The 12,600-nt window shown below is 43.5% G+C and overlaps 1 protein-coding gene across 2 annotated transcripts in view; it reads left to right on the top strand.

Annotated features, from left to right (window-relative positions):
- Positions 1-12,600, top strand: part of LOC311101637 (carboxypeptidase D-like) — a 36,353-nt gene that overhangs the window by 17,238 nt on the left and 6,515 nt on the right. Inside the window, exons 3-19 of one of the 2 annotated variants that reach the window (XM_084142773.1) lie at positions 5,467-5,609; positions 5,916-6,085; positions 6,481-6,816; positions 6,940-7,052; positions 7,530-7,721; positions 8,306-8,473; positions 8,621-8,730; positions 8,923-9,025; positions 9,129-9,271; positions 9,495-9,664; positions 9,845-10,147; positions 10,628-10,823; positions 11,076-11,211; positions 11,326-11,472; positions 11,548-11,646; positions 11,762-11,853; positions 12,020-12,151. In XM_084142773.1, coding sequence (XP_083998899.1) covers positions 5,467-5,609; positions 5,916-6,085; positions 6,481-6,816; positions 6,940-7,052; positions 7,530-7,721; positions 8,306-8,473; positions 8,621-8,730; positions 8,923-9,025; positions 9,129-9,271; positions 9,495-9,664; positions 9,845-10,147; positions 10,628-10,823; positions 11,076-11,211; positions 11,326-11,472; positions 11,548-11,646; positions 11,762-11,853; positions 12,020-12,151 — 2,753 coding nt within the window. The remainder of the gene's footprint in view (positions 1-5,466; positions 5,610-5,915; positions 6,086-6,480; positions 6,817-6,939; positions 7,053-7,529; positions 7,722-8,305; positions 8,474-8,620; positions 8,731-8,922; positions 9,026-9,128; positions 9,272-9,494; positions 9,665-9,844; positions 10,148-10,627; positions 10,824-11,075; positions 11,212-11,325; positions 11,473-11,547; positions 11,647-11,761; positions 11,854-12,019; positions 12,152-12,600) is intronic. The other variant, XM_084142772.1, reaches the window with a different exon arrangement.

Here is a 12,600-nt window from a genome sequence, read left to right on the forward strand (position 1 = left end):
TTAGAAGTAGAAGTTCAAACTGTTTGGGCACAGACCTGGATAGTATGATAGAGCTCTGCAGGCTATCTCTACAGTAGATTGCAACTCCGCCCCCCTTTGGCAGTTCTATCTCGACGGAAAATGTTGTAGTTCGGGATGGAAATATCTGAATTTTTGGTGGCCTTCCTAAGCCAAGATTCAGACACTGCTAGAACATCAGGGTTGGCAGAGTGTGCTAACGCAGTGAATAACTGAAACTTGGGGAGGAGGCTTCTGATGTTAACATGCAAGAAACCAAGGCGTTTACAGTTACAGAAGTCAACAAATGATAGTGCCTGGGGGGTAGGAGTGATACTGGGGGCTACAGGGCCTGGGTTAACCTCTACATCACCAGAGGAACAGAGGAGGAATATAATAAGTATACGGCTAAAGGCTTTAAGAACTGGTCTTCTAGTGCGTTTGGTACAGAGAATAAAAGGGGGAGATTTCCGGGGTTGTAGAATAGATTCAGGGCATTATGGACAGACAAGGATATGAGTACAGTGGAGGTACACCTAAGCATTGGGTAACTATGAAAGAGAGAGCATCACTGGAGGTACATTTTACATTTACATTTTAGTCATTTAGCAGACGCTCTTATCCAGAGCGACTTACAGTTAGTGAGTGCATACATAATTATTTATTTTCTTTCATACTGCCCCCCCGTGGGAATCGAACCCACAACCCTGGCGTTGCAAACGCCATGCTCTACCAACTGAGCTACATCCCTGCCGGCCATTCCCTCCCCTACCCTGGACGACGCTGGGCCAATTGTGCGCCGCCCCATGGGAGACCGATTGAGCCGGTCTCCGTGTGTATGGGGTGTGGGACAAAGGAGCTCTCTGAGGCTGGTTGAGCTGAACTTGGGGCTCTACAGTGAAATTGTATAATAAGAACTAACCCAAACAGCAATAGGCTAGGCATATTGACATAGGAGAGAGGCATAACGCAATCATAGGTGTTATTCGAGAGGGCTAAGACAACAACTGGTAATGGCGACGAAAGTTTGGGCTGAGGCTAAACAGATAAACAGGATGGGGTACCGTGTAAAGGAACAGTCCAGCAGGCATTAGCTGTGTAGCTGAGTGATCATAAGGTTCAGTGAACAGCACTAAGTAAGTCCGGGAGCAGATCGTAGGCTGCTAAAACACAGGCGAGCAGGAGGCACGGCTGTTGATTGGGCGTGCTAGCGGGCCGGGGCTAGCAGATGGATCTTCGTGGTCGTCGCAACGGGAAGCCTGTTGAAACCACTTCAGCTAGCCCCGGCCCGCTAGGTCCGGCCCGCTAGTTAGCTGGCTAGTTTCAGCCGTAGGTTCTTGATAAAAATAAAGAAATAATAGAATCCGTTCCACATTGGGTGAGGCGGGGTGCAGGAAAGTATATTTAGTTAAAGGATAGAAAGTGAGATGTTTGTGTGTGTCTATATATATATATATATATATATATATATATATATATATATATATATATATATATATATATATATATAATGAATAAAAGACCAAAAAAACTGGCTATTTACACGACGACACAACACAAACACGACCGCACTACTACGCCATCTTGATTTAACAATGTCCTTTGCTGTTGTTCAGGGATTGATTTGCACTTTTCACATCAAAGTACGTTCATCTCTAGGATACAGAACGTGTCTCCTTCCTGAGCGGTATGATGGCTGCGTGGTCCCATGGTGTTTATACTTGCGTACTAGTGTTTGTACAGATTAACATGGTACCTTCAGGCATTTGGAAATTGCTCCCAAGGATGAATCAGACTTGTGGAGGTCTACAAAAGGCACAGTCAACTTAGTGTATGTAAACTTCTGACCCACTGGAATTGTGATACAGTGAAATAATCTGTAAACAATTGTTGGAAAAATGACTTGTGTCATACACAAAGTAGATGTCCTAACCGACTTACCAAAACTATAGTTTGTTGACAAGAAATTTGTGGAGTGGTTGAAAAACGAGTTTTAATGATTCCAACCTAACTGTATGTAAACTTCCGACTTCAACTGTGTGTGTATATATATTACCAGTCAAAAGTTTGGACACACCTACTCATTCAAGGGTTTTTCTTTATTTGTACTAATTTTTACATTGTAGAATAATAGTGAAGACATAAACTATGAAATAACACATATGGAATCATGTAGTAACCAAAAAAGTGTTAAACAAATATTTGAGATTCTTCAAAGTAGCCAACCTTTGTCTTGATGACATCTTTCCTTCTTAATGTGTTTTGAGCCAATCAGTTGTGTTGTGACAAGGGGGAGAGGGTATACAGAAAATGGCCCTATTTGGTAAAAGACCAAGTCCATATTATGGCAAGAACACCTCAAATAAGCAAAGAAAAACAACAGTCCATCATTACTTTAAGACATGAAGGTCAGTCAATACGGAAAATGTCAAGAACTTTGAAAGTTTCTTCAAGTGCAGTCGCAAAAACCATCAAGTGCTATGATGAAACTGGCTCTCATGAGGACCGCCACAGGTATGGAAGAACCAGAGTTACCTCTGCTGCAGAGGATAAGTTAAAGTTACCACCCTCAGAAATTGCAGCCCAAAGTTCAAGTAACAGACACATCTCTACAGCAACTGTTCAGAGGAGACTGTGTGAATCAGGCCTTCATGGTCGAATTGCTACAAAGAAACCACTACTAAAGGACACCAATAAGAAGAAGAGACTTGCTTGGGCCAAGAAACACGAGCAATGGACGTTAGACCGGTGGAAATGTGTCCTTTTGTCTAGAGTCCAAATTTGAGATTTTTGGTTCCAACCGCCGTGGCTTTGTGAGATGCGGTGTGGGTGAACGGATGATCTCTGCATGTGTATTTCCCACCGTAGAGTGAAGGAAAAGCAGCCAACAAGTGCTCAGTATATGTGGGAACTCCTTCAAGACTTTTGGAAAAGCATTCCAGGTGATGCTGGTTCAGAGAATGCCAAGAGTGTGCCAAGCTGTCATCAAAACAAAGGTTGGCTATGTGACGAATCTCAAATATAAAATATATTTTGATTTGTTTAACACTTTTTTGGTTACAACATGATTCCATATGTGTTATTTCATAGTTTTGATCTCTTCACTATTTTTCTACAATGTAGAAAATAGTAAATAATTAAGAAAAACCCTGGAATGAGGTGTGTCCAAACTTTTGACCAGTAGGCATAGGCTACATTAAAAAAAAAAACGTTAAAAAGCAATGAGTCTGATGCAACAGATCAGAACATTTAGCTGAACATTTTGATAAACTATTATTTATTCACATTATAAGCGCAGCAATGCGCATAAGGCAGTAGTGCAAATGTTTGTTCCATAATGCAATTAGCGGGAAAACTGTTGTCAAAAGTGCACCGCACTTGCGAGCGGTGCGGTGCACATAAAAAAATATGAATTCACATTTTACCCTTCCTCAGATTTGTGCCTTGACACAATCCTGTCTTGGATCTCTATGGACAATTCCTTTTGACCTCATGGCTTGATTTTTACTCTTGACATGCACTGTCAACTGTGGGACCTTTTATATAGACAGGTGTGTGCCTTTCCAAATCATATCCAATCAATTGAATTTACCACAGGTGGACTCCAATCAAGTTGTAGAAACATCTCAAGCATGATCAATGATCAACGCTTAATTTCGAGTCTGAAAGCAAAGGGTCTGATTACTTATGTAAATAAGGTATTTCAGTTTTAAATTTTTAATACATTTGCAAAAATTTCTAAAAACCTGTTTTTGCTTTGTCATTAGGGGTATTGTGGGTAGATTGATGAGGAAATAAACGTATTTAATACATTTTAGATTAAGGCTGTAACGTAACAAAATGTGGAAAAAGTCAAGGGGTCTGAATACTTTCAGAATGCACTGTATCTTATTTATCACACTCGCAAAGCATAGAGAGATACAAAGCTTTTGAGTGCAGAATCTGTCAGACAGCGCGAGAGCTGCTACTACATCATCTCAAACAGCAAATGCATAGGCAATGGAAGGCAGGCTTCATCAGCACGTCACACACCACTATGCATTTTGAAAACATATTCTTAATTGTTTGAAACCTGAAAGTTTTACTACATATTATGAGGCATCTCTTACCTTGCTTCAAAGTTGCCTAGACAAAATCTGACCATATCCGTGGAGGCAATTATTTTACATCAACTTTCTTTCGTTATCCAGTAGCCAAAGGCGCAATCCTAGTCATATTAGCATCCCATGCTAGTTGTTGCATATTAGATCTCCCCTCTTTCTACATTTCTAACTGATATTTTCATCTGTCACATGAAACTGCTCGCGTGTGCGGTGCAATTTTGACAACAGTTGTCCCGCTAATTGCATTATGGAACTAACATTTGCACTACTGCCTTGTGCGCATTGCTGTGCTTATAATGTGAAGAAATAATAGTTTATCAAAATGTTCAGCTAAATGTTCTGATCTGTTGCATCAGACTCATTGCTTTTTAACGTGTTGTTTATGTAGCCTAGGCCTACTGGTTGGATGAGTTTGGGCTCTATCGTCCCACAACTGTCCCAGAGTCAGTTTGGAATAGACTATTTCTTTCTCGACAAGCTGACCAATACAATAGGCCTAGGTAAACTTTTCTACTATGGGTACTATGGTAGATTGACGTTGGCTAGTAATTTTGCTGTTCCTTACTTATCTTGTTGGTAGAGGAAAAGTAAATGTGGACAGTTATTCTAACATCTTCAAAGTGTGCATCATATTTCAATAAGATGGACCACACATCGTTGCATCCTCGTCTTGCATGTTCTGTTAATATTAATTACCATAATCAAAATGTGATTTCTGTCATTCTGAGCACCGTGAATGGACGCCATAATACGGTTACACACCCAATGCATATGGGTCCAGTACATTTCTCAAATGTCCGGTACATTTAAAATGCTGTCGGTTAAATGTCCGGCACCACATTTTCCAAACGGAAACCCTTATTGGGTTACAGCGCCCACCCAGTCATGGCCACTCTCCAGAGGCCTACTGCCGGCCTGCTGTCTGGCTCTGTGCTGAGTGCAACCTGGGAACGCTGTCTGGGTGGCAGGTGGCACCAGGCCACATCAAAAACATTCCTCCACCAGGCAGCCCTGGACTGGAGGAAAGGCTAGTGCTGGCCACAGCCTGCTCTGCTCTCCTTTGCCAGAGGCACTTTGGATTGATCTACACCTTTCACCTATATCCTGGGTTTGGTGTAGATTTTAAGGACATTCCTGATCCAAAGCATTAGGCCTGTGTTCATGCTGTTGCTTTCATGACCTAAACAGAAGAGATTGAGTCAACACTTTCTTTTGACAGTTTATTTTGTATGCTTGCCCACTTTCTTTAGTTTGTGCTTCCAAAAGTGATATGGATGTCTTCTTGAGTGGTTTTGAAGCAGAGAGACATTGAAATGTTTGCATGAAAAATTATTGACATAAACTACAATTTGTAATCCCTGTTCAGGAGGCATGCAGGACTATAACTACCTGAATGGAAATTGCCTGGAGATCACCATAGAACTGAGCTGCTGTAAATTTCCCCCGGCCTCCGAGTTAAAGAAAGAGTGGGACTACAACAGGGAGTCACTCATTGCCTACCTGGAGCAGGTAGGCTTTCACAAGACAGTGTCACACTCAAACTTTCAAACTATCATACACATAATTTCATTGCACATATGAATATCCGTAGTATTACTCTCCGGTTCTTACTACTGCACTCTATTTATTTATTTATTTATTTATTTATTTATTTATTTATTTTAATTGAAGAGATTGTTCCGTCTTGACATCCGTTTGCAGTAGTTAATTAGTTCTAGGCAGCACTTAGTGATTTGAGCTTCTTTTGTTCCCAGCTACTGAGGCAATAGGAACAGTGTTTGAGATCTCTTCTGACTTTATCCTGTTCTCTCCCAGGTTCACATTGGAGTGAGAGGCTATGTGAAGGACGCTGCCAATGGGACAGCGCTGCCTGATGTCAGGATCGTGGTGGCAGGCATCAACCATAACCTGACCACGGCCCAGTTTGGTGACTACTACCGCCTGCTGCTCCCTGGGACATACAACGTCTCAGCTATAGCCACGGGGTAAGTACTGCTGGAGGAATGAGCTCCTCTATTGTTGCTACAGTAACTTGCAGGCACAGTGTACAGAAAATAAAGTATTTAACGAAAGAAGCATACTCTACTCCTGATTTTAGTTCCTGTCTGTTTTTCTTGGAACTGATTTGTGTGGTGTTTTCTTACAGGAAGTAAATGTACATCTTAGAGCTTAATTTCCTCTAAGATATTTTCCCCTGTTACTGGTACTTTCCCATGTTACCTGACACTTCCTGGTGAAATACATTTCAAATATATCACCTGGATGTAGACGCACTGCTGTGCACAGGGGTTTCACTTAGTTTTTTGCATTACGAAATGTTTTGTTTTATTTTATTTTAACTGCAACAAAATAAACATATTCAATGTCTCGGTCTTCATAGGTACATGTCCATGACAGTAGTTGGGGTTCAAGTGGTGGAGGGCAAGGCCACCGAGCTCAACTTCACCCTGGCACCACTGGGAAATGAACCCACAGTTGGCATAACCGTACCCTTTACCCCCACCATCACCACTACCACCGTCCCTACCACAACCTCTGACCCTGACTCCACCACCATCGAGACCTCCAGCACCACCTCTGAGATGGGGACCTCTGTGGCCAACGAGAGCTCCACTCCCCAGGAGGCTCAGCCCCCAGCCCAGCCTGAGCACCAGCCCATCCAGCCACAGGACTTCCGCCATCACCACTACAATGACATGGAGCTGTTCCTGCGCAGGTACTGTTATGTTTGTGTTATAGCCTTTGCAGTGAAGCATTTAAAATATTAAGCTAGCAAGTAATGTTAGGATGTGAGAGCTTGAATAAAATGTGAAAAAGCCTTGTTCTTTCAACACAACAGGTACAGCAACGGGTTCCGTTCCATCGCTCATCTCTACTCCATTGGGAAGTCAGCAGAGGACCGTGAGCTCTACGTCATGGTGATATCAGACAACCCCACCGTCCACGAGCCAGGTATGGATGTGATTTGGTGTGACTGGAGCTCCAGAAGAGACTATTAGCTCTAAATTGAGGCCTTCAATCTATGGTTGTTTGGTTTATGATGATCTAACTTCTTACAGTAACTGGATTGTGTTCAAACACTGAAATTCATAGTCTAGAAAAATAGCAGTTCTGCTGTTTTCTTCCTTAAAAAGATCCTGATATTATTGCTTCAGCTCAATGATCTAGTAGCTTCATATCCTTTTGAATGTGGGGTACTCACTCGTATCAGCAGGTCCATTACAGCGTTGTGTTTTTTCAATATTTTGGTGGCCTTGAAATGGCACTGCAAGGATAAGGAATGAATGGAGTGCTTTAGTTTAATTGAGTGTGAATTTGTTCAGGAGGCTGCCGCCCTCATTCTCTCTCAGCCGACTCTGCACTATTTTTTAATAGCAGTCTAACACTTTTTTCTTTATTTTTCCGCCTCTTTTCTCCCCTTTCCTTCAGGTGAACCAGAGTTCAAGTACATAGCTAACATGCACGGGAACGAGGTGGTGGGACGCGAGCTGCTCCTCAACCTCATTGAGTACCTGTGCCGTAACTATGGCAGCGACCCTGAGGTCACCCAGCTGGTCAACACGACCCGGATACACATCATGCCTTCCATGAACCCAGATGGTTATGAGATCGCCAGGGAGGGTAAGAGAGGGAAGTGTTTGTGTGTGTGTGTGTGTGTGTGTGTGTGTGGGGGGGGGGGTCTATTTGTGAAAATGTTGCCTGTACACATGCCAGGTGAAGAAAAATGCAGTGTAGCCCTAAAATAAGGCATTTAACATGATTAGCGGTAAGTAACTGTCTGGCTGTGAACAAAAACAAGTGTCCGATTCAAATAACTTGAATATGCTAGCAGAAACTATCTGTATGTCAATTGTCAGACTGAGACCTTGAAATAATTCTGAATGGAATTTCTTCTCTTTTGCTGCCTAGCTTCCTTATTTGCCCTGTAGATTTTCTCACACTTCCTCTTACATAGGTCTAGTTTTAGCTCAGGCAGTTGTGCTGCTGTTTTCCCCAGCGCTTTATAAACAGGAAGTTGATCAACAGGGGAAATATTTAAGGTGTAACTACCCTATTATTAAAATAAGCCCTGGAAATATGTGTTTTGGTACTGTGACATCAGAATTATCCATTTCAGTTGTCTTTGTATAATTAATTGAGATATAGATATAATGTATTTAGGGTGCAATGTATTTGTATTGTTTTCTGTTCATTTTCTCTCGCAGGTGATGTCAGAGGGTACACAGGACGCAACAACAGTAACAACTTTGACCTGAACCGTAACTTCCCTGACCAGTTTACTACCATCACTGAACCCAGGCAGCCAGAGACCATCGCTGTGATGAAGTGGCTCAAGAATAATCCCTTCGTGCTCTCAGCCAACCTACATGGGGGTAAGCCCTAAGCGCCCCCATTTTCCAATGTTTATAAAAATTGTATATTGGCCTGCCACCGACATATTGGCCCACTTTGGAAGACAGCTTTATTATTTTAGTAATATACTGTATTCTCATTGCATATTTCCTCTCTGCCCACTACAGGGTCATTGGTGGTCAACTACCCATATGATGATGACAAGCAGGGACGTACGGAGTACAGCAAGTGTCCTGATGACAAGGTCTTTAAACTGGTGGCCAGAGCCTACTCTCAGGTCAGTGGACTTCAACAAACAATTTCGGTCATTATATCAGTCCATTAATGTCACTTTTTAATGAATATATTTATACAGTTGTAAATTATTTTTATTCTGTTAATAGAACCACTGGACAGTTGAAGATACGTTTACTGTTTCAATTCTGCTGTTTGTATTGCATTGCATTTGCCCTTTTTGATGTGTGTCCAGGAAAATGCTCTGATGCACAAAGGGCACCCTTGTGAGGACCTTTACCCATCGGAGTTCTTTGAGGACGGCATCACCAACGGCGCCAACTGGTACAATGTTCCCGGTACGTGCCCTCCCATGCCAATACACACACTGAGAGGAAGAATTTGTGTGTCTGTGCGCACCTGTGCGTGTGTATCTGACTTCTCTTTGTGTTCTCTCGCCAGGTGGGATGCAGGACTGGAACTACCTGAACACTAACTGTTTTGAGGTGACCATAGAGTTGGGCTGTGTGAAGTACCCTAAAGCCCAGCACCTGCCTTTGTACTGGGACCAGAACCGCAGAGCCTTACTGCAGTACATCCACCAGGTCAGCATACTTACATGCTGTCCTTCACTACGCTCTCATTCATTCATCACCCTCACTCACTCTCACTCACTCTCTCTCTTAATCACACTCTCTCACTAACTCAATTGTATTTATTTTTTACATATAATTTCTCTCTTTCCCTTTGTCTTACCTACTTATTTTGTCTCAAATGCACCAACTTCAATTTGAGGTAATCATCCTGTGTGTGTGTGTGCCTCTGCAGGTCCACAGAGGAGTGAAGGGCATGGTGATAGACATTAAAGATGGTACAGGCATCCCTAATGCCACCATCACGGTGGAGGAGATTGATCATCCAATCACAACCAACCTAGATGGAGAATACTGGAGACTTCTGGTCCCTGGAACGTACCACCTCACAGCCTCCGCACGGGGGTGAGCGACAGGACCATAGTAGTAACTGAGATAAATTAGAGGGTTTGTTTAAAATGTAGACCCAAGACCGGTCCAAAAAACCCTATTTATCTGCAGGGTAACCACACCCTAACCCACAGAAACAGAACAGCTAGAATGAACAACCTTCTATACCCTAACCCTCCCTCCCCGTCTTCTCAGGTACAACTCGGTAAAGATCTACGCCACAGTGCCAGAGGAGGGGGTGGAGCTGGTAGACTTCCGGCTGACACGGGTGCGTTCGGAGCCCAAAGGCCAGGCCCCCAAGGACCCCAGGGCCACCCAGGACCCTGCAGAGGAGGTGTTCCAGAGCTTCATTAAGGACCTGTCTCTGGGCCAGGGGCTGGAGCAGCTGGTTCAGAGTACTGCCACAGAGAGCAGCTTCAGATACAGACGCTACAAGGAGCTGTCTGAGTTCCTGAGGGGTTTGACGCTCAACTTCCCCAAGATCACCTCCCTACATAGGTAGGCCTGAGTTATGACCTCCTAGCTAAACTCATCAAATGTCACGCCCTGCACAGGTAAACACTGACCTCTAACCCCTAGTGTAACTGCCCTTCATCAAAATAATTTTACTTGTCATGTAAAAAAAAAAAGGTATATATATTATCACATACACCAGATAAATGTATTGTTTTACAGGGTCTGCCATAGTAGTACGGCGTCCATGGAGCAAATTAGGGTTAAGTGCCTTGTTCAAGGGCACATCGACAGATTTTTCACCTTGTTGGCTCAGGTATTCGAACCAGCGACCTTCCGGTTACTGGCCCAACGCTCTAACCGCTAGGCTACCTGCCCCCCTGTACCCCTAATGGCTAACCTCAAAACCTCTCCTCCAAATGGTTTGAATTATGGTCTACATCTCTATGCAGAAGAGTCTGCTAGGTAACCATATTCCATATTATCTACAGTGGAACTGATAATAAAATACATTTTTGTGTCTAGTTTGGGCCAGAGTGTGGAGTACAGGACCATCTGGGCCTTGGAGATCTCCAACAAACCAGACGAGCCTGAAACGGCCGAGCCCAAGATCCGCTTGGTGGGAGGTATCCATGGCAACGCCCCCGTGGGCACAGAGCTCCTGCTGGAGTTCGCTGCCTTCCTCTGCATCAACTATGGCAAGAACCCCACCATTACCAGGGTGAGATGTTTTAACTGAGATGGTTTTACTACTCCAATCATAACTACAGTGCCTAGTGAAATTATTCACACCCTTGCACAGTTGTGTTGCCTTGAAATGGCTAAATATTCATAAAATGTGGATTTTGTGATCTACCACACTTTCTAAACAGTTTAGAGACGTTGTAAAATAAAAAAGCTCCCATTAAATATCACTGCTGTCCTGTTTATCCAGCATTCCTCTTTATCCTTCTCCCTCTTCTCCTCTCCACAGTTGATAAACGAGACGCGGATCGTCATCCTTCCCTCCATCAACCCAGATGGACGAGAGCTGGCCAGAGAGAAACAGTGCACCTCTACTGTGGGCATGACCAACGCACACGGGAAAGATCTGGACACTGACTTCTTCGGTCAGTACCTGCTGTTGTTGGATAGACGGAGATGTTTGTGTGTTGTGTGTGTGTGTGTATTTGCATGCCCTTACATGTCTGATGGTATCGTGTCTGTGTGTGCTGCTGCTGTAGGTAATGCCTCCCAGCGCGTGGTGATGGCTCAGCCAGAGACCAGGGCAGTGATGGACCTGATCTTAGAGAGGGGCTTCACACTCTCTGTAGCCCTGGATGGAGGCTCCCTGTTGGCTACTTACCCCTACGACAAGCCTGTACAGCCAGGTAGGAGCATGGAGCTCCAAATAGAATATTTTAGTGGGAAAATTAATAGTTAACTAATCGTGTACTTTTTTTCAGTTGAAAATGAGGAAACTTTGAAGTACCTGGCCAATGTGTACGCCAGAAACCATCCCAAGATGCACCTGGGGGATACAGGATGTCCAAGCAATGGCCAAAGTATGTACCAACAGCACCACAAATAGACCATTGTGACCTATAGACTGAATTAAAATGAAGTTTTGAATTGGAAAAGAAGATAGCTTCTATATATCTATTGACTCCTCTGTTTCAGCCTCCTCTTCTCCTCCTCTCTCCCCAGTGGGTAACATCCCAGATGGAGTACTCAGGGCAGCAGAGAGACAAAGTCACATGGGCAGCATGAAGGTATGTTTCATCAACCCCTGCGTTCTAATGCTATACCTCTCACAGGAGGAGGGTTGTTCTGTCAACCCGGGCCCAAAGAGGCATCTGGAAGGACAGGACTATATTTATTGGTCATCAATATGCCTCTTCTGATCTGTGTGTATGTCTGTCTGTCTGTGTGTTCCAGGACTTCAGTGTGGACTTTGGCCACTGTCCAGAGATCACGGTGTATACAGGCTGCTGTCTGTTCCCCCCGGCCGAGCAGCTGGCCACGCTGTGGGCTGAGAACAGGAAGGCACTGCTCAGCATGCTGGTGGAGGTCAGTAATACCCTTGACCTCTGATCTGGGGTCATGTGATACAAATGCATGAAATAAGTTCACAAACACGTTGATAAGAGTTATTGAGTGTGTTTGATAATAATTAATTCATGCATTTTGGCACTCTGATTGGTTACTTATCAAACGCATTTGTTTGATACATTATTGAATGCGTACATGGCATACATGTGTCAATATTGCCACCGCAGATTTAATTAAAATAATATTACTTAATGTAATAGACTAGTGATAGTCTGTCTTCCTGCGATAGACTAACGTCACAGATAGAACAATGAGACTGATTTCACCCACTTTGACTCATTTGTTCCCATTTTAAACGACGGGCTGTGGTCTATCTGGGTTTAGTTATACAAATCTTTGCTAGCGTCCTGTTCAGGGTGTGTACTTGTACTGTACATCAAGCTGTCTTACGCTACAGTAACAGGATA

Source organism: Coregonus lavaretus, assembly GCF_964263955.1.
Source record: "Coregonus lavaretus genome assembly, chromosome: 26".
NCBI classification, from domain to species: domain Eukaryota; kingdom Metazoa; phylum Chordata; class Actinopteri; order Salmoniformes; family Salmonidae; genus Coregonus; species Coregonus lavaretus.